The sequence below is a fragment of the Astyanax mexicanus genome, chromosome 6, assembly GCF_023375975.1.
Source record: "Astyanax mexicanus isolate ESR-SI-001 chromosome 6, AstMex3_surface, whole genome shotgun sequence".
Taxonomy (NCBI): Eukaryota; Metazoa; Chordata; class Actinopteri; order Characiformes; family Acestrorhamphidae; genus Astyanax; species Astyanax mexicanus.
In genome coordinates this window covers 8,366,478-8,389,481 of record NC_064413.1, presented here as the reverse complement: position 1 = coordinate 8,389,481, position 23,004 = coordinate 8,366,478, and the positions used below count along the sequence as shown (strand labels likewise).

The 23,004-nt window shown below is 37.3% G+C and overlaps 2 protein-coding genes across 3 annotated transcripts in view; one reads left to right on the top strand and one right to left on the bottom strand.

The window, feature by feature from the left end:
* Positions 1-771: 771 nt before the first annotated feature.
* On the bottom strand, positions 772-15,432 carry dap3 (death associated protein 3). The gene is made up of 13 exons (XM_049480619.1): positions 15,241-15,432; positions 13,438-13,479; positions 12,478-12,603; positions 10,944-11,045; positions 8,099-8,207; positions 6,306-6,398; positions 4,679-4,809; positions 4,403-4,483; positions 4,131-4,298; positions 2,915-2,974; positions 2,708-2,797; positions 2,498-2,615; positions 772-970 (listed from the first exon to the last, which is right to left on the bottom strand). The coding sequence occupies exons 2-13, from the start codon at positions 13,474-13,476 to the stop codon at positions 885-887; spliced, it is 1,203 nt and encodes a 400-aa protein (XP_049336576.1). The 5' UTR covers positions 13,477-13,479; positions 15,241-15,432; the 3' UTR covers positions 772-884.
* Positions 15,433-18,381: 2,949 nt separating this feature from the next.
* The window catches only part of LOC103036607 (histone-lysine N-methyltransferase ASH1L), a 48,669-nt gene continuing 44,046 nt past the window's right edge, over positions 18,382-23,004 (top strand). Inside the window, exon 1 of one of the 2 annotated variants that reach the window (XM_049480244.1) lies at positions 18,382-18,728. The gene's annotated coding sequence lies outside the window, so the exon portion shown is untranslated. The remainder of the gene's footprint in view (positions 18,729-23,004) is intronic. The other variant, XM_007256493.4, reaches the window with a different exon arrangement.

Genomic DNA, 23,004 nt, shown 5'->3' with positions numbered 1-23,004 from the left:
TTGGACCAAAAATCTTTTTTTCTTTCCTGCAAAGTAAAACTATTTTAAATATATAACGGCCATCCTTGCTGAATTTGGTTGAATCTGAGCAGAAAGTAAATCCTCTGAATTTATCCTTTTAAGCTAGGCACGCCCATGCCACCACCACCATGGGTTACAGAGGGTGTGGTGATCTTTGTGTCGAGGCATTTCAAGCCTTCTTTATACTTTCCATCTTCTTCTCTTCATCCCAGTACAGGCTGATCTTAGTTTCACTTGTCCAGCACTGCAGCACTGCTGCATCTGATCCACTTACAGTTCCAGCACATCACACACTAACACAACCCCATAACACACATTTAACATTATGGGCACTTGTAGTTCTATAACTACAGACAGTGTACATTAAAATGCACAACAATAAAATAGCCTGTTTAAGTATTTCTAAACTTTCTAAAATTTCAGGTTGCTTGTGTTAAAAAGCATTGAATATGTCTCGTGGCTGGGTCTTCCAGCATGACAATGACCCAAAACACACAGCCAGGGCAAATAAGCAGTGGCTCTGTAAGAAGCATTACAAGGTCCTGGAGTGACTGAGCCATTCTCAAAACCTGAACCCAATAGAAAATCTTTCAAATCTGCTAACTAATTATTTAAAAATCATATAATGTGATTTTCTGGAATTGTTTTTCTGATTCCCTCACACAGTTGAAGTGTACCTATGATAAAACCTTGCAAAATCAGCAGTGTATCAAATATGTAATTTCCCCCATTGTATGTATGACATGCCAGTTTTTTACCACAGGGCAGATTTTTATTATTAAAGAGCATATAATGTCTGTTACACATAATTTTACACACAAGAGAACAAGAGAGAGAGAGAGAGAGAGAGAGAGAGATATTCATTATAGGGTGGCGCACAGTCTTTCCAGAATGGACGGGTTTCTGTTGCTGAGGAAGATGAGTTCTTTCTTGCCCTCCTCTGTTTGACCTGCAGAAACAAAATCAAACAAAATAAATATATACAATTATTTCTGTTGCTACTGTTAAAAACTGTACTCTGCTACAATCTGTACATCACAAATTTCACAACACAAATTTCTTATTGAGAGGAAGTGTCTTAAATAAAATCAATTTGTTCAACTGTTTCTCATTATGGGATTGTTAAAGTGTTTTGGTACAAGAAGATTCGACCGATTCAAAATCACCCAATAATACAATATATCATAATATAATCATCAAAATCCCGACATTCAGAATTATGGTGTGGAGTGCTACTGTGTACCCTGTCAGATTACTTATGGTCTTCATTATATTCACACTTGTATAAGTTGTGAGGTGTTAACTTGTAAGTGAGGCTGAATGCTCACTCAACAATCTGAATCTTAACAAGAATATTTCTTTCTGATTTTTCACTTTTTTTTGAAAAGTTGAAAAGCTACAATTAAACAAACATATTTGAATTTAAAAATATCCAGTACTTTTTAATCAACAGCCCAAGATTTTCAGAAGTGTATACATTCAGACTAGGTCTGGACGATATGGCCAACATTTATATCACAATACTTTATTTTATTTTTTAATTTCAGTGGATACGAAACAATTCTGATATCGACATTAACAGTCTAAAAGCCATCGGCCTTGGTGTACATAATCATGCAGTTATAGAGCTTGGCAGATATGGCACAATTTTAGATCACAGTTTTTAAAGATAATCTTATGATTCACAGTACCGGTATTTATCGTGTTTTAACTCACAGACAAAATGCATAAGGAGTGGCAGATTATTAAAATTCATATTCATATACCCTTTCATGAACAGTACAGTGACTTATATTACATTTTGCTACAAATCATCCAATTTAACAGGATTTTTACACAATATGTAATGAAATGAACAGTTAAGTCAATGTTCTTTAAGCACTGATAATATCCTCAAAATCGTTATCCTCATATTTTTAACCACTTCAGTTTCTGAATCAGTTTCTCTGATTTTGCTATTTATAGGTTTATGTTTGAGTGAAATGAACATTGTCGTTTTATTCTATAAACTACAGACAATATTTTTTCCCAAATTCGGCATTTAGAGTATTTATTTGCAGAAAATGAGAAATGGTTGAAATAAAAAAAAAAGATGCAGAGCTTCAGACCTTAAATAATGCAAAGAAAACAAGTTCATATTCATAAAGTTTTAAGAGTTCAGCAATCAACATCTGGTGGAATAACCCTGGTTTTTATCTTGGCATCATGGTCTCCTCCACCAGTCTTACACACTGCTTTTGGATAACTTTATGCCTGCACTCCTGGTGCAACAATTCAAGCAGTTCAGTTTGGTTTGATTGCATGTGTTCATCCATCTTCCTCTTGATTATATTCCAATGGTTTATAATTTGGTAAAATGAAAGAAACTCAGCATTTTTATTTGGTTTCTTATTTTTTTCAGAGCTGTATATCACAATACAATACAATAAAATATCGATATATTGATATATAGTTCAGCTCTAACTCAGACACTCACTGTGTGGATGCTGGAGCCAGTGCCGGTCCATGTAGTACAGGTAACAGCTCTCAAACTCCTTTTCAGTGTAGGAAGAAACAGGGACTGGCACAAAGGGGTCCATAGTATCAAACCCCTCCTGAAAGACAAAAAAATAAGATCATTTTTAGGCCTAAAAACATCAGCTTTATCAAATTACAGTCAGAGACTGGATAGTGTGTGTGTTCTGACCTCTCCCAGCAGCTCCATGGGCAGGTAGGCTGAGCGAGGTTTGTAAAGGGAGCCAGTATGGGACAGGGTTGTGAGAATGGCTCCCCCACTCTATATATATATATAAAAAAATGACAACAGATAAGGAGTCAGCGGATAAAAAGAGAACCATCGAGCCATCCTTAAGAATACAGTAACTATTTAAAAAGTCGTTTAAAATATACTCACCCAGTCATTTCTCAGCATTTTTCTCAGGTTATGGACAAGTGTTAACTCCTCTGGCAAAACCTAAGAAAGCATTAGAAATAGTGGGGTGAGCATATAAAAGAAGAAAAAAACAAAACATCCATAGGTCTATAATGCACTATATTGCTCATATGATCCACACACTCATTCTGACAGACTGTAATACACTACAGGAAGTGTAGGGGGAGCTGTAAAATGCTCTATAATGTTCATATGATCCACACCCTCTTTCTGGAAGACTGTAATACATTACATGATATGCAAGGGGTGCTCCATAATGCTTTATACTGTTCATATGATCCACACACTCATTCTGACAAACTGTAATACACTACAGACTGCAATACACTACATTAAGTGCCGGGGGGTGCTCTATAATGTTAATATGATCCATACGCTTATTCTGACCGACTGTAATACACTACATTACGTTTAGGGGGCACTCTATAATGCTATATAATGTTCATTTGATCCACACACTCATTCTGACAGACTGTAATACACTATAGCAAGAGTAGGTGGCGCTCTATAATGCTCTATAATGTTCATATGATCAACACTCTCATTCTGACAGACTGTAAAACACTACATTAAGTGTAGGGGGCGCTCTAAAATGCTCTATAATGTTCATATGATCAACACTCTCATTCTGACAGACTGTTATACACTACAGGAAGTGTAGTTAGTGCTCTATAATGTTTATATGATCCACAGACTCATTCTGACAGACTGAAATACACTACATTATGTTTAGGGGACGCTCTATAATGCTCTATGATGTTCATTTCATCCACACACTCATTCTGACAGACTGTTATACACTACATTATGTTTAGGGGTGCTCTATAATGCTCTATAATGTTGATTTGATCCACATTCTCATTCTGACAGACTGTAATACACTACATCAATTGTAGGAAATGCTCTATAATGCTCTTTTCATTCAAACACTCTTTCTGACAGACTGTAATACACTACATCAATTGTAGGAAATGCTCTTTTCATTCAAACACTCTTTCTGGAAGACTTTAATACACTACATGAACTGTAGGGGGCGCTCTATAACGCATTATAATGTTCATATGATCCACACACTCATTCTGACAAACTGTAATACAGTACATAAAGAATAGGGGGCGCTCTATTATTGTCTATAATGTTCATATGATCCAGCCTCATCAGTCACATATGACAGTACCTCACTCTTGTCCTCCTTTTTTAAAGTTGTCCTTCCCCACAGAGCGTTGACTCCATCTACAGCTACAGCCAGTCTGAAGGCTCCCTCTGCGGCGCCCCCTGCCTGCAGCCGCAGCTCTCTCAGCAGAGCCCCCACGACGTCGCTGCTGCTTTTCACACGGGCCACACCCTGATAACAGGAGAACAAAGTCTGAGTTAGGACCGACCAAAATACTGTACGTATCTATTGGACAATAACAGTGTTATATTATAATAGTAATGATCAGGTCTCACCTGGTCTACCAGCTCTCCTAAAGGCCGTCCCTCCTCTGTGGTCTCCCTCTTCGTCCACACATAACGCTGCGTCGTCTTTATCTGGTCGGGTACAGAGCATTAGGAGTCACGGAGCATTGCATTAGCATGCGTTACAATTCTATACTGCGAGTTAAGTAAGATCTATTTCACTTCATTAAATAAATAAATAATAAATATATGCTGCACTGTTATATAAGCCGCAGTGATCAAAGCATGTGAAAAAAGTAGCGGCTTACAGCCTGGATATTATGGTACCTTTGAGAGGAAACGATCATTGGTGGTTTTAAAATTCTTCAGCCACAGGGAAGCTTGGAGCGGCTGGTCAAGGCGACCCGGGCGGGACGATGAGGGCAGCAGCTCCCGGCAGTTTTTCACCCACAAATGAGCTAAAAAAAAAAAAAAAAAAAACAAGAACAAAGAGCAAGCTTTTATTACATAAAAATAAAATTAGCCTCCAGCTTTTTTTCTGAAATCAGGGATATTAACTGTGAGTTGACTGTTGGATGACTTTAGTATTGATCCACAATGCAAACAGGGTTCATACTCCTTCTACAAGCACTTTTCAAGCACTTTCAAGGCCCATTTTGAAGTTTTTCCAGCACCTTTCAGCTGTGGTAAATTAATGATAACAGTGATATCTCAAGATTTCGATTCAGAGATATTCAATATATCACAAAACGTTTCTCCACACTTCACAGTGACTATGCTACTAATAAAAATACTATTTCTAAGTAAGTAAACAGCAGGAATTATGGATTCAAATACCAATGTTCTTCACTGTATGTTTACCCTATTGTGGCGTGAGGAGGTGGGGGAGTTGTGGGTCCGCCCCACGCCGGAGCGCAAAGCCATGTCTGTCCCAGCTGGTCCGCATGAGGACTGATTGAGCCGCCAGCTGGGACAGGCATATATACTGAGCCTCAGTCCTCACTCGAGAGAGGACTTTCACTGGGGAGCTGAGGGATGAGGCTGCACTGACGCTTTAAACCAAAAAACTAAGTAAACTACTGAACTCTAGAGCCCCACTGGGCTGTAGTTATGTTTTAAGTTTGTTTTGGGTGTGGTGGAGGGAATTTAAAAGCCAATAAAGGTACGTTTGAGTTCATTTACTCCCCGTGTCTGTGTATCTCTGTGATCTTCCTCCTTCCGGGTCACAGTGGTCACGCCCCTAAACCCAGGGGCCTACCACACTATTCATTTGATTATGCAGTTACCGTAATATGTTAAATTTGGGGGGTGAGTTGAGAGCATTTATACATACATATACTCAAAATTATTGATTTGCTTTTTTATCACCTGCAAGAGATGGTATTATGTTTATATAAACACAACCAGAATTGTGTTTCTTAAGAGCAGAATGAGAAGAAATTAAAGCTTTTTTTTAATTTTACGCACTGCAATTATTTTTTTAAGCAAACTTATTTAGTCAGATAGCTATTGAGTAAGTAAACGTAAAGTAAATGTAGTTAGAATTTCAAGCACTTTCTCCAAGGCCGAAAACAGAACGTTAAAATTCAAGCATTTTCCAGAATTCAAGCACCTGTTCGAACCCTGTGCAAAACATTTTTAAATAATGAAAAAAAAAAAAAAAAAACACTGAATTTAAGATGTGTGTCCAACTTTCGATTGATCACTGTGTGGAAGATTTGATTGCATGCAGTCCCACAGACGCAAGACTAAGAAGTTACTGAAGTACTGATGATATTACATGATGAGTTCAGATATTCTCTTTGAAAAAGGCTGGCTGTGGGTCCGGACTGTCTGTTTCTCCCTTATGCCGGTCTGTTATTGCATAATGTTTGTGTTGTTGTATAAGTGATTAGTAATAAACTGATCAAGTTGCTGTATGCTGGTTATATAACTGACCACATGAGTTCCTCACCATCTGGTATGTGCAGGACCATCCAGCCCTGAGTGGCGCAGAAATGAAGAGCGTGGCACAGAGACATAGTCTTCCCACAGCCCGTCTCTCCATCTACAGGACTGTCAAGGGAAAAACTCATTCCAGCACAAAAACACTCACTCACACTCACTAATACACATACTCTAAAACCACCTAAACAAGTTTATTAGAGATTACTGAACAGCTTCACACAGTATGAGGAATGAGTTTAAGATACCATGCTAATAGGTGAAGTATTAATTAAGCAATAATACACAAGAGGGAGTGCTATAACCTGTCATATTGGCACTGCTGTGATGCGGTCGAAGGCAAGAGGCTGAAGGCTATTATCAATGTTTATTGAAAGATTTTGAGTTAAACAGGACGAGAAAATACTGTTGATCTGTTTGGTTATAAACACTCTGCGAGTTAAAATAGTTCCATTGCTGCTCTGTTTGTAGCTGCGCTGTAAGCTCTGCATTATCGGCCATTTCAGTCAAAATTGTGGAAATCTAAGCTTACTGTAAATTAACAGAAGTGCTTTACTCACCCAAATATATGTTTTTTTAGAAGAGAAAAGATTGTAGATGTGTAGATTTAAGTCTAATGATCATTTGACTGAAAGAAAATGTTTTTTTTTTTTAAGAATTTAAGTTTTGTTTATTTCGGCGCCCCCCAGCAAATATATACACTTAAGCTTTTATTTTAATAATAACAGCTCTTAACCTGATATTGTTGGCTGATAATGTGTGTAATAATGCGTATTTATTTGTGTGGATCGCATCTTTGCCTGCGCCGCCTATTGGTAAAATTGTGTTTCTGCACTGTATCTATGGGATCCAGCACCTCCCAGTGGTGTTTAATGATATCGCATTTGGTTTGTAAGCGCTGCATTATAGCTAGGTTACCTGTATGTGGCAGAGTAATGCATGGAGAGCTTCAGTTACAGTGCATTACCATTAAAATTGTCACTCTCAGCCAATCAAATTGCATGGTCGGAACTAACTGTGGTATAAATTTCATTAATTATAATTAACTATATTAGCCTTACACTGTCAGGTGCAATTGGTTAGATCAGGGGTGTCCAAGACTGCAGTTTTTTTTTGTTGGTGTTTTTACACTCGCCTTTTTCCTGGACCCAGGTGCGCTTGCTCTCTGGTTTGGTTCGTTTGATTGAGTATGAAAGCTGCTTTGTAGCCTAGTAACAGTCCAGAGTACTGATCTCTGGTCCTCCTAACATCAGTGGTCTGGGGTTCCCTTTTTAAGCAGACTCTGGTGAGGTCAGTTCTACTGCATTTGTGGAAGCTATCCGCTCCTGGTGCTGCGTGTGGGGTTACGTGATTGTTTATTTTTGTAACGTGACTGATTTAATTTATCGAAACTCAATTTTAATTCCCTTTTACTCAATGCAAATTTTTACCTAAATCTTTTTACCTAATGCTTAAAACGGCACAGACGATCCACAATCAATCAATGGCTCAAAAAGATTTTTTGTGTGTAAAACAAAGGTGTGAAAAGTTGACATTCATTACTCAGGTAGAAGTAGAGATACTGGGGTTTCAAATATTTCTGTAGAAGCTTAGTAAAGTACTGGTACTGCGTATAATACTACTTAAATGTATGAAAGTAAAAGTAATGTAAGGAGAAAAAAATATGATATTTTCTTGCTGGAGTGTGTGTGTGTGTGTGGGGGGTGGGTGGCTGCAGTTTTTAGCCCTGTATGTATGAGACAGGACACCCCTGGGTTAAACTGGTGCTGATTGGCTGCTCCTGCTGTGAGTTATGAAGGATACAGAGTATGTAGCGCAAGGCCGGTCTGCTGTAGTCTGCTTTCTTCAGGTAAGAGATGAGCTCCAGCGCAGGCTGCCTCACCATCACACACGCCTCGTTAAACGTCTTTATCTGGAAACAGAGAACACACACACATGCACACAGCTTCATTAAACTCAGAACACAGTAACTGAATACATCATCAATATGCATAGGCAAAATATTTAAAGCTCACCTTCCGCAAAAATCCGATTTTTCTTGTTTTTTGTGGAATACAGTAGGTCTCTCCGAGTTGAATGTGTACACCTGCACATTAAACTGTTTTGCAGCCCCCATTGTCTGCAGGAGCTAAGCAAAGAAATCCCCCCTCCCCCCTCCGAAAAACGGGTGAATTTTGAATTATCTTTCTGCCTACGTAGGCAGAAACTCACAGACCAGCCCACCTTGGCTCGAGAAACTCCCAGAGGCGGAGCTGAAGCGACGCAACATCACCGCTCATCAGTTAGGAGGTGGGAGGCAGTGAGCGGCAGAGCGGTGGAGGGGCGTCGCAGTGCTCCTAGCCAATCAGAGGAGAGATATTTGCATGCTGTTTGCATGTATGAATATTCATGAGCAAAGCTGGAATCCGGTCATTTTGGACACACCCCTAAAACAGTCCATTAAAAAAGAGCTATACAGAGACACCTGAGCACTTTTTTTTTTACAAAAACGGCTCACATGTCATTCATTCATACTAGAGACCACAACTAGACATTTTAAAATGAAAGAAAAAACGACGGAAGGTGACCTTTAACAATAATACATTTGAGGTTCGTGCTATAACATGTAATATTGGCACTCGGCCTCGTGCCTACGACCGCATCACAGCAGTGCCAATATTACACGTTATAGCACGAATCTCAAGTGTGTTATAGCGATTGTACCACAGATCCATTATGGCTGTTTATTGAAAGATTGTAAAGAGTTAAAGAGAATGTGAAAATATAATCTGTTTGGTTATAAACACTCCGTGTGTTAAAATAGTTCCATAACTGCTCTGTTTGAAGCTGCGCTGTTTGACTTGTAAGCTTAGGTTATCTGTATGTGGCGGAGTAATACATGGAGAGCTTCGGTTACAGTGCATTACCGGCTGATAATGTCACTCATAGGATGCCTCTCAGCCAATCACATTGCAGGGTCAGAAGTAACTGTGGTATAATTGTAGTTTAAGCACAAGCAATGATTATTGTTCTTAATAAAATGACAAGATCCAAAAAGATGCAGTTTCTCATGGTGACAGTAGAAACATTAGATTACTCATGTCTGCTGTAAAATAATGTTGTGTGAGAATATTTCGCACTTTATGTAATTTTCGGTTATAATTTGGTAAAAAGTTATTGAAAAAAAAGTGTATTTCGGGTATTGGTACCGAATTAAAAGTTTCATATCGGTATTGACACTTTTAAAACAATACCCAGCCCTATAAATGAGTGGTCCTGCCTCCTGTGAAAAAGTGGTAATAATCTGTGCTGTCTGGAGTTAGAGTCAGTCGAGGGGAGTTTGAGTAGGGCCATGGCAGTTGGGCTCTGGTAGTGGGACCATAAGGCTGGGCCATGATTTCAGATCATTAGTGCCAGGCTCCAGCCTAGGTACTGTCAAACTTTAGAATAAAGCTATATCTTCCTGCACTGAAGGTCTTTTAGACTCTTTTTTTCTCCTGTCATCAGCAACAGAACGGCTGGTACTGTGAGCAACAGAAAAGATGACCATATGTCTCTTCACTGACTGCTTTAAAAATATACAAAACTTTCGGTAACACTTTACTTGGATGGTCCATTTTATGGACTTGTTGATGCTCAACTGACAATCAACTACCTCTGAATTGAATGTCCATTAAATTTAACTTAACCCTATGTTGAATGTAAATGATTTAAAATAGAACCTAACTGTACACCTAACCCTAACCTTAACCCTTAATCAACCCTACAATCTAACCCTACACCTAACCCTAACCTTAACCCTTAATCAACCCTAAAATCTAACCCTACACCTAACCCTAACCTTAACCCTTACTCAACCATAAAATCTAACCCTACACCTTACCCTAACCTTAACCCCTAATCAACCATAAAATCTAACCCTACATCTAACCCTAACCTTAACCCTTAATCAACCCTAAAATCTAACCCTACACCTAACCCTAACCTTAACCCTTAATCAACCCTAAAATCTAACCCTACACCTAACCCTAACCTTAACACTTAATCAACCCTAAAATCTAACCCTACACCTAACCCTAACCTTAACCCTTACTCAACCATAAAATCTAACCCTACACCTTACCCTAACCTTAACCCCTAATCAACCATAAAATCTAACCCTACATCTAACCCTAACCTTAACCCTTAATCAACCCTAAAATCTAACCCTACACCTAACCCTAACCTTAACCCCTAATCAACCATAAAATCTAACCCTACATCTAACCCTAACCTTAACCCTTAATCAACCCTAAAATCTAACCCTACACCTAACCCTAACCTTAACCTTAACCTAAACTTAAAATCTAAACCTAAACCCAATCCTAAAATATTAAGATAAGCGTTTGGATTAGAGTTGAATGTAGGGTTATATTCAATAGAGAATCATTTACTTTCACCTTTCAGTTCATTTGCATTTAATACACATGTAGTTGAACGTCAGTTAAATGTCAGTTGATCATCAAAGAGGCCATCAAACGGACCATCCATGTGTTACCACAATTTCAGCTGAAGATGGGGCTGTCACAAACACATACAACCATAATAAACAGTTTCAACAATTGCACAGAGTAATAAACAGTAGGAAATAGTAAAATACGGTCTACTGTGAAGTGAAAGGGGCGGGTACCTGCATCTGGAAGCGATAGGGTAGTCCGTGGGGGAACAGTGTGCGGAGCTGTGCGGTAGGGAGAGTGTAATACTGACCAGCGTGCAGGTCTGTGTGACACGCCTGTGGAACAGAGCGAGAGAAGATCTCAATAAGAAGGAAAATAAACATATTAACTGCGCGAGAAGAAAATTAATTATATTGGACCATTTCTATTTGCATGTTCCTCATAAAAAATAAAAAATAAATATAAAAAAATAACAGCAGAAATAGAGATACATGGGTGCATGATGGGTATGGTTAGTACTTCTAATTAGTTGTGAACAGTCACAAAACAAATGTAACACAAAACAAATGTACAGTGTACTTAAAAAGTATTTTCCCAATTACACATTTCTTTTGTTTTTGCATTTTTGGCATACTTACATTTTTCAGATTATCAAACAAACTTCAAACTAATATCAAACAAATATAACCTGAGTAAAGGCTTTGGGACTCCAGCGAACCACAGTGAGAGCTATTATTCTCAAATTAAGAAAATATGGAACGTAGTAGTGGCCGGCTGACTGACATTTTTTCAAAAGGGCATGGACAACTCATCCAGGAGGTCCCAAACAAAAAACCCAGATCAGAATTTAAAAAACTGCAGATCTCACTTGCCTCAGTTAAGGTCAGTGTTAATGATTTAATAATAAGAAAGAGACTGGGTGAAAATGTTTCCATTAAAGAGTTCCAAGGCAAAAAACACTGCAGACCAAAAAGAACACAACGACCCATCTTACATTTACCAACAAACATCTTGATGATCCCAAGACTTTAGGTAAATATTCTTTGGACTGATGTGACAAAAGTGGAACTTTTGGAAAGGCGTTACATCTGGCATAAAACAAACACATATTTTCAGAAAAAAGATCATCATACTGAATGTAAAACATGGTGGTGGTAGTTTGATGGTCTGAGGCTGCTTTGCGGCTTCAGGGTCTTGATAACTTGCTGTAATAGATGGAACCAGGAATTCTGCTGTTTACCAGACAATCCTGAAGGAGAATATCTGACCATCTGTTCGTGACCTCAAGTACTTGGGTTCTGCAGCAGGACAATGGTCCAAAGCACATAAACAAGTCAAACACCTCTGAATGACTTTGAATGACTTGAATGAAAGTTTTATATTAAAATAGCAGTTTTGGAATGGCTTAGTCAAAGACTGGTTAAGATGCTGTGGCTCTTAAACAGACCACACATTCAGTTTATTAGTAAAGCTTTATTGCATTTCTTGTAGACAAAAGTGGCACAACCAAACTATTAGGTTTTATGGGGAAAACACTTTTTCACACAGGGCTAGATTGAAACAAAATTAATCTGTAGGGGTCAAATACTTTTTCACGCCACTGTAAATTGGTTTTAACAACCATAAAACATCCAATTGAGCTCAGTTTGTTCATAAGAGGTTATTAGCAGTGTTTCAGTCCTGACTACTGCTTAACTAAAGCACTTTAATACAAGCAGAGCAGAGGTAATTCACATATTTCAGTCTTAAAGTCACAGTGACACATACCGGATCATTCTCTGACGTCCTGAATACTGAAAACTGACTGGACACTGGATCTGATTCTGCCGCCACAGCAGCCGTTTCCACTTGCTGGACATTACTGCTGCCGTGGAGAGACCGCACCTGCACAACCTGAACAGAACAGCACCAATCAGTCAGAGTCACACTGTGTGTGTGTGTGTGTATTAACTTGTATACTGTGACACTATAAACCAGGGGTGTCCAAACTACGGTATTTTAGAAATAGAATGAAAGTTGGCCCGCTGTTAAGCAGGTTTTTATAATGTGAGATTCTAAGTTTGAACGCTAGGTGTCAGAAACAGGCCAAAGAGTCTAAAAGCGAAGAGAGTGCGCATTTCTAGCGCAGAAAAATCGGGGCAAAGAGTCTAAAAGCGGAGAGAAGGCGCATTTCTAGCGCAGAAAAACGGGCCAAAGAGTCTAAAAGCAGAGAGAGTGCGCATTTCTAGCTCAGAAAAACGGGCCAAAAAATCTAAAAGCGGAGAGGGTGTGCATTTCTAGCGCAGAAAAATGGGGCAAAGAATCTAAAAGCGGAGAGGGTGCGTATTTCTAGCGCAGAAAAACGGGGCAAAGAGTCTAAAAGCGGAGAGAGTGCGCATTTCTAGCGCAGAAAAACGGGCCAAAGAGTCTAAAAGCGGAGAGGGTGCGCGGTTGTAGCGCAGAAAAACGGGCCAAAGTTTAATATTAAGAGATATCATGAAATGAAACATCAATTTGAAAACATCTTAGTTTACACAACACTGTCAAAGATAGATAAAGATAGTAAGTCAAGTAAAATGGTGTGTAAATGAAAGTAATCAGTAAAAAGCATTATTTAAAGTGGTATATTTCATTATTTGTTTTATTACAGCGTCTGTGGCCCGTGACTTCAAATATATTCTCCCTCTGGCCGCCAACAAAAAAAGTTTGGACACCCCTGCTATAAACTGAGCACAAGTAGCTACTTACTGTCAGACGTAAGCGATGATAAAGTCGAGGCAGATTCATGTTCTGTGTGAAAAACACAAAATTACAACACAACGAAAGTAAATAACATATTTCTGCATGTTTATGATTATCTGACAAAAAACATCTGACAAAAAATTAAAAATAAGGAATTCAGATTCTTTTGCAGGTTCTCATAAGATTAGCCACTTTTCCACCACTGCATTAATTAAAGAGTATAAATATATGTATTATTTCAGGGCCATATGTTCTATCAACTGTTTTTTTTTTTTTTTTTGAAGCAAAATGACAATAAACACTGTTCTTACATTAAAAATCAACTAGAGACGGATTATATCTGTCCACTATCATTTTTTTTAAACCTGTGGATTGCATTATTAGCATCATGACAGGTTGGATCATTGATTTCTTTTACTGTAATCTGGTGAATCCCAGTAAATCCCAGTAAATCTCAATTAAGGGTGTGCCACATCATATTGTATGCAATAAGATCACCATTTTTTTTATTCAACATTTTGTCATATATTTGTCATAATTATCCCAAAAACAACCTGAAGTATCGTGATGTTATTTTAGGGCCCTATCGCCCACCCGTAGAAGGAACTCACTATAAGGACACGCCCATCACATCAGAAACCCGTCAGTGTTAATCAGAGAGAGGCGTGTTTAAATACAGTAGTTTACAGCGGCTGGAGTTTCTGCAGTGCTTCATTTGATGAAGAAAATATTAAAATAAAAATCCATTACACAATTATTACGGTCTCTCTCCAAAAATACAGGAAAGTTCCAGCTTTAACATGTTTAATCATGTAATCAGTAAATACTACTGACTTTTAAAGTAATGGACTCCACTAATATCAATACGAATTCAAATTGCCAGTGAAACAATAATTTTGTCTAGCTTTAAATTTCCACAATTGAAGTGTTAAGTCTTAAGATTAAGAATAAAAAGCGTGATAAATCGTGATTATTTAAAGAACACTGCTGTTATCAATCAGTTTTTTTAAATCAATTGATAGCACTGGCATACATTATTACTTATTTGACCTAATGTTTTTTCCCATTTGTGGTCAAACAATTTCTTCCTAACGAACGAACCTCAGAAAATGAGAAAAAAAGAATAAAAGAATACATTTCTATTATTTGTTTTTTTTTGTTCAATTATATATATATATATATATATACACAGTTCTGGAAAAAATAAGGGACCATTTAAAAGTTTCTATATTGAAAATTGAAAACCTAGTTTGTACAAATTTTGATTGTTTAACTCTTAAAAGTTTATGAATATGAACTTGTTTTCTTTGCATGTCTGAAAGTTCTTCATCTTTTTCGTTATTTCAGTTATTTCTCATTTTCTGCAAATAAATGCTCTAAATTACAATGTTTTTATTTGGAATTTGGGAAAATGTGGTCCGTAGTTTTTAACACAACAATGTACATTATCCTCAAACATATAGAAAAATCAGAGAAACTAAAGTGGTCTATTATTTATATATATATATATATATATATATATATATATATATATATATATATATATATATATATATATATATATATACACGCACAAACACACACACACACATACATGCCCTAATTTAAGAGTAAATTGCGCAGTTATTTCTATACAGTAAAGACGCTGCTCTCGGGTTTGACTGTAGCGGTATCACAGGCAGTATTAGAGCATTACAGTGATATCAGGCCGGTATCGATGGTGTTATTGATTATATGATCAGTAAACGGGAGAGTAATGTAACCTTGAGCCGCGTGTGGAGAAACAGCGCAGCTGAATTCAGCTCTTACCGCTTTCAGATATATATAACACCTCCACTCCAACAGAGACTCCGCCCCTCACACACCGCAGCTTAATAACGCAGTTAAAAATTTCACTAATATTTATTATTATTAATAATATTTTCTCTACATCAAAATTATACAGCTACACAGCCATGACTTCTCCAGCGCCGCCTGCTCCTCCGGGCCGCCGTAGGAGAAAACTACAAAATAAAAGCTAACCCGCTTCAAAATAAAAGTCCTGTAAAATAAATTCTGTCTTGAAAATGGATGTAAACGTGTTACATTACATAACATACATTACATTACATAGAAAATGTAAATAAAAGAACCAACGTAAGATCAACCCAATCTAGAATTCTCGGATTTTTCTGAGGAATAAACGATCAAGGGTCTACAATATTCATAGAGTGACCAAGTATTATTTCATCACTTACACCAAGTTCAAACACTTAAATGTATTTTGTTAATGTTTTTTTAATCAAAAAGAAAAAGTGTATGCAGCAAATTAAAACAGGGAAAAATATATGAAATATATATTGTAAAAAGTAATTGGTTTCGTTATTATTATTATTATTATTATAATAATAATTATTATTATTATATTATTATTATTATTATTATTATTATTATTATTATTATTATTATTATTATTATTATTATTATTATTATTGTTGTTGTTGTTGTTATTATTATTATTATTATTATTATTATTATTATTATTATTATTATTATTATTATTATTCATTTGTTTTGTGAATAATGGACAATGGGCACTTCAAGAGGCCAATCAGATTTCTGCTGCGGCCAATGCCCATTTGGCCCCGCCCCTAGAACTACCGGCGCTACAATGTAACGTAATCGTATTCCAAGTAAAAAGTAATCTCCCTTAAATACTGTTAAAAACTGTTAAGCATCACCAGACTCTGCAAAAAGAATAAAATACGGCAGGATGTTTGGGCCAAAATTACTGAAATTCCTAAAACATTTGAAATATATATGAATACAATAAAATATATTAGATGTATTTCTATTTTTTGTTAATTTTTACTATTTAATTACAAACACAAGGATAAAATAAGGTTAAATAAATTAAAATTAGTCCAATCCATCCATCCATCCACTCACACTTTTATCCACCCATTCCAATTATTTCACCCATCCATGTATTTATTGACCCATCCATCCATTCTTTATCCACCATTCATGCATTTATTTATCCATCCATCTATTTATCAATCACCCATTCTTTCACCCATCCAACCATCTATTCATCCAGCCATCCATACAACCATACACACACACACATTCTTTATCCACCATTCATGCATTGATTCATCCATCCATCTATTCATCCATCACCCATTCTTTCATCCACCATTAATGGATTGATTCATCCATCCATCACCCATTCTTTCATCCACCATCCATACATTTATTCATCTATCCATCATCCCTCAATTTAACCATCCATACACCCACCTATTATTTGATCCATCCATCTATTCATCCATCAGTTCTTCAAAATGCTGAATTCGTTCCATTTCATCTTCTGGTTCATCCACTCTATCATTCCCTCTATCTATTTTATCAATGCATTCATTCATTTATCTGTCCATCTGTTCATCCATTCATCTATTCATTCATTAGTTCTTCAAAATTATCAATTCCTTCCATTTCATCCACTCTTTCATTCCTTCTATCTATTTCATCCACGCATTCATTCATTCATCCGTCCATCTGTTCATCCATTACCCATCCATCCATCCATCCATCCATCCATCCACCAATTTTATCCACCATTTATGAATGTCTTCATCCATCCATCCCTCTATTTATCTATCACCCATCCATCCATTTATCAATCACATCATCAACTTCAACTTCTACCACTAGAAACAAATCTTTCAGAGGGTCTAATGTTTTTAATGCTATGGCCTCCATACATCACCCATCCATCCACACATTTTTATACACCATTATACACATTATACACATTTATTCATCCATCTATTCATCCATCAATTCTTCAAAATAATCAATCCACCCATCTTTCCATTCCATCTACTGATCAACCCATCATTCATCAATCCAACACATCAATCACATCATCATCAACTTCAACTTCATCTAACTGTTCTCTTACTGCCTGTAGCTAATATTTTACTTGTGTGCCAGGACCACGATCAGATCATCAGATCATCAGTGCAGGAGTTCTAATGGTTATGACCTCCATCCATCACTCATCCATCCATCCATCCATCCATCCATCCATCCATCCATCCATCCATCCACCCATCCACCAACCCACACATTCTTTATCCACCTTCCATGCATTTATTAATCCATCTATTCATCCATATTTTTTTTAAATAACCAATCACTACATGAACCACACCATCATCTTTAACTTCTACCACTAGAACCAGATCCTCAGTTTCAGAGGTTCTAAAGGTTTTTTATGTTATGGACTCCATCCATCACCCATCATCCATCCATCTATTCATTAATCCATCCACCCATCCATCCATCCATCCTTTCACACATTATTTATTCACCATCCATGCATTTATTCATCCATCGATACCACTTATTCTTTGAAATAATCAATCCACCCATCTCTTCATTCCATCTACATCTTACATACATCTGTTCTCTTACTGTCTGTAGATAATATGTTACTTGTGTGCAAGGTACCACTATCAGATCACCAGATCATCAGTGAAGGAGTTCTAATGGTTTTAATGTTATGGCCTCCATCCATCCATCCGTCACCCATCCATCCGTCACCCATCCATCCATTCATCCACCAACCCAAACATCCTTTATCCACCATCCATGCATTTATTCATCCATCCATCCATCAATTTTTGAAAAGGATCAATCATCCACATCAATCACACCATCATCAACTTCAGCTATCAACTTCTACCAATAGAACCAGATCCTCAGTTTCAGAGGTTCAAGTGGTTTTAATGTTATGGCAAAAGCTCTAGCACTAACAGTACTGTAGCAGTAGTGGCAGTCAGTAGTAGTAATATTACATAAGCATGCGTGTTGTTTACAACATGAGCCTGTGGAAGCTGAAGCCTCCCTGCCTCCCTGAAGCCAGGCATTAATAGTACTGCGCGCGCGTGTGTATGTGTGTGTGTGTGTGTGTGTGAGGGTACACAGTGTTCGCCTGCCTGTGCTGCTTTTGATGTAAAACAACTGCGCAAGAGACGGAGAGAGAGAGAGAGAGAGAGGTAGCGGTATTAGTAAAAGTGCTAGAGGTAGGGGGGGTACAGCAGCTGACAAGGGGGAACGCGAGTGCCGCCAGCCGCTGCACAGTGCGCCTCTGCCCGTGTCCATCACTGCGAGGAGCCGCGACATCCCTACGGTTCTCCGGTTCTCACCTCGCTGAGCTCACTCCTCCTCCTCCTTCTGTTGTGGTTTTTATCTATCTGCCTCCTCCTTCTTCTTAGCTAGTTATCCACCTTCTGCTTCTCCTCCAGTGGGTAAGTAATAGTATTAGATAATATGGGAATTGGTATTGATTTTGGCATGCTTGTGATTAATATTGTGATTATTATGGTTATTATAGTGATTATTAATTATGTGTAGCTACTTGTGCTTGTTGCAAAGTAGAGCTGATGTAATTCAGTCGAAACTGAGCACTCTAAGGCCTTGAACGTGTTGGATTATGTTGTTTATATTGTTATTAATAGGTTTGCAAAATTATTGGTAAAAATCCATTCCTGGATTTCGCTTCGACCGCGTGGGCGGCTATGCTGCTGCTCGGCTGCAGCCGAGGCGCCTACGCGGTCGGAGCGAAATCGCGGTACGGATTTGTAAGTTACGGACCTGAACTTTCCATCTTTAGTTAATATTAATAATAATTCGCTTTTTATACATTTAAATCCGGAATATTTCGCACGCAACACGCACGGTGTACATATATGCTCGTTTATAACACTGCTTGATAGGTTTTAATGTATTTAATGGCTTTTTCTAACAATTTTTAATATTGAACGAAATACGAGAACTAAGTTCGAATTTATCATTCCACCTTAAATCAGGAGAAGAGGGTCTGGCCGCAGCTATACAGTCTATGGTCCAGAACGTTGCTACTAGGTTAACTGCTCCTGCATTTAAGGTGGAATTGATTAATCTAAATTGTAAAGTCTAAAATAAATAAAAAAACTTTAACAGCTACATCTGTACATACCTACCTAAAACACATTTATAACATTAATATAAACAACATCTTTAAACAACTTTATGGAAATAGACTTGCAGTTGCTAGTTATTATTCATAATAATTTGCTTTTTAAATTCTATACAATTCATATATTTTATGATATACGAGAAGTAAGTTCTATAATGTGCAGTTCCACCTTAAATCTGGAGAAGAGGGACGAGCTGCGGCTTTACAGTCTATGGTCCACAACATTACAACTAGGTTAACTGCTGCATCATTTAAGGTGGAACAAATAATTTTACATTTAAATTTCTGTTCTAAAACAGTTAGGTGATACTTTCCTACATTCCTAACAAACTAAACCACATAAACATTAAGAGACCACTTCAGTTTCTGAATCAGTTTCTCTGATTTTGCTATTTATAGGTACATTTCTTCCAAATTCCAAATATAAATGTTGTCATTTAGAGCAATTATTTGCAGAAAATGAGAAATGGTTCAGAAATCAATATTTGGTGGAACAACCCTGTTTTTAATCACAGTTTTAATGCATCTTGGCATGTTCTCCTCCACCAGTCTTACACACTGCTTTTGGATAACTTTTGGATAACTCCTGGTGCAAAAATTCAAGCAGTTCAGCTTGGTTTGACGGCTTGTGAACATCTTCCTCTTGATTATATTCCAGAGTTTTTAATTTTTAAGTGGTCTCTTATTCTTTTCCAGAGCTGTATAATACTAATATTAAAACAACATATACGACCATTACAACAATCTCCTTGATCCTCCTCCTCTACAGAGATGCTGGATGCAGGGCTATTACAAACTCATTACATCATTATAGCTAATTATCTAAAACCACGTTTACGTGTAGGCCTTTCTCCCTCCTTGTGTCTTGTATGCTCCAGTCTATTCTATTTTGGGAGCACCAGGTTTATAATATGTAGGTCAAGGAAAATGAATTTACAGTGTAGTTTAGATTGGGGGAAACACTCAAAATCCCCCTTTTAAAAAACAGCAACTCTACAGTAACTCTACAGTAATTCTACCCTAAGCTTTTATAAGTCAAATACAGAATATCTGGTGAGTGATTCATTGAGACCTGAGAAACTCTCTACACTGCTCTACACTGGTGGCTTGTATTGATAGGAGGATGGACTATAAAGGAACACAATTGAGATTGCTGTAAGAAGTATTTGATTGTACGTGCAGAAAATAGCAGAAGCAGAAAAAAGAAAATAGAAACAAAATTAAGTGACATTAATTTTTGAATCAAAATTCAGGAAAAGAACCATTGTTCTGTTTTTTGAATCACTTAATCGCTAAAAGCAGAAGAAACCAGAAAATAAAACATTTAAAAGCTTGGGAGACATTTCAACTTTAAAACCTGCTGATAATCTGTGAGTTATATTATATATATTAAACTGTGAGGTGTGGTTTAGGAACTTGCACAATCGCTTAGTGAATCGTGTAGTGAATCGGTTCAGGAATCGAGTGCAAATTCAAATCAATGATTCAAAACATTGTTTACAAGCCCATGTGTTAATATCAGATTCTGAGCCGTGAAGAAACTCAGAGACGACACAGAGATTATACTTCAGAACCTGTGTTTGTGCTGAAAACTGAAAAATAAAGCTGCAAATGAGTCACAGAAAGTTACTTTGAAAGAAACTTTAAAGGAGAGATTATTATTGAGTGTTTTTTACAATGGATTAATCGTGGATCTTTACTGGAGAGCGATGATGCTGCAGTTTTTAGAAAGGCTAGTATTTGTTTAGCTATTTCTAGTCATGTATATATATATATATGGTTTATGATGATGTGTTTATGAAGTTATTAAGCTGAGAATACCACAAGGTGGGATTTTTGTGTAAAACGTAGTGCCTGGTACTGATTGGGTAACAGTACTGCTACTAAATAAATAGGGTATTGTACCATTTTTAATGATGAATTGTGAATTGTTTTTCCCAATTTACATGGCTAGTTACCCAACTCACTCATTAGGACTCCCCCTACCACTAGTGATGCCCCAACACACCAGGAGGGTGAAGACTAGCACATGCCTCCTCAGATACATGTAAAGTCAGACTGTGCCTCTTTTCAAAATGCTGCTGATGCAGGTGCAATGCTGCCTTTGGAGGTGCCCACCCAGAGAGAGCAAGGCCAATTGTGCTCTCTCAGGGCTTCGTAGCTGATGGCAAGCTACATGAACAGGATTCGAACAAGCGATCTCCTGATCATAGTGGCACACAGCGCCTTAGTCCGCGAGATACTTTTCTACACTAGTACTCAGCAAGTATTCACAAATGCATGAATGAAAGCCCCTAACTTCAGAACAGTGCTGATTCTCTGGCTGGCCTTTGACCTTGAATGTTTCCTCCCTTTCAAAATAAAAGTGTTAAAAGTGCTACCTTGTGGGGAAAGCTATGTATAAAAACATTGAAAAGTACTTATTTTACTATGCACACCTAGCAAATTCTGTCATTTACAATAAACTCCCTGGTAGTTTAATCAGCTGATGAGTATTTTTAGTATAGCACCTAAGACACTGATATGAGTGAGGTTTTATAGGGGTACACATCAATTATGTAAAAAATGATGCTGGGAGCCAATAAAAAAGATGTCTTTTCTGTGAAATACTAAGTACTAAGAAATGTTAATCAAACCAAACTCAGCTGTTCAGTTGGTGTTTGATGTATCTAAAATATGAGGTGAACTCTACCCAGATGAGTCTACCAGTGAGTTAAAAAATTCTTACTTCAAATTTCATAAAGCAGCAGGACACCTTACAAATAAGTTCCTTTGAAGCATTGCTGTGAGGATATGATTGATTTCATTTGGATGGAGCTCCATCTCTGCAACCCAGTGCTGCTCTACAGTCCTTGCCCTTGACTTCATTCTCCAGAGAATAGGCTCAGTAGTGCCCACTTGTGGAGAGTTTTGCATATTCATATTGTATATTTATGTTTTCACTTTATTTTTGTTGTTGTTGGCTTGTTGGGAACATTGCTGTTAGCATTTGATTGCATTTGAATGCAAGCTCTTCTTTAGCTGATACCTGGCCTCCAGAGCCACTTTTTGGGGAATCTTCCATCCTTCTTGCATCATCATGTAGTAACTTAAAAGTGTTAAACAAACCAAAAATACAGCATTTAGGTGCTCTTATCTAGGGAGCTGTTAACTTGCAGTTTCTGAGGCTGGAAACTCTGATGAACTTATCCTGTACAACAGAGTAACTCTTGCTCTTCCTTCCCTGGAGAGGTCCTGATGAGAGCCAGTTTCATCATCATGTTTTTAATGGTCTCTGCGACTGCACTTGAAGATACTTTTAAAGTTCTCAAAATGTTTTGGATTAACTGATATTCATTTCTTAATTTATTTAGTTGAGTAATTCTTGCCATTATACGTATTAGAAGATTATTCAAATAAAGCTATTTACTGTATACCTGTAACTTTACCTCTTCACAACTTTACAACTGATGCTCTCAAACACATTAAGAACACAAAGACGTTTGTCAGTTTGACACATGGACTGTGTCTTATTCTGTAATTACATAACCTATACACAGCAATAAGCACACTTTTGTTACAGCTAT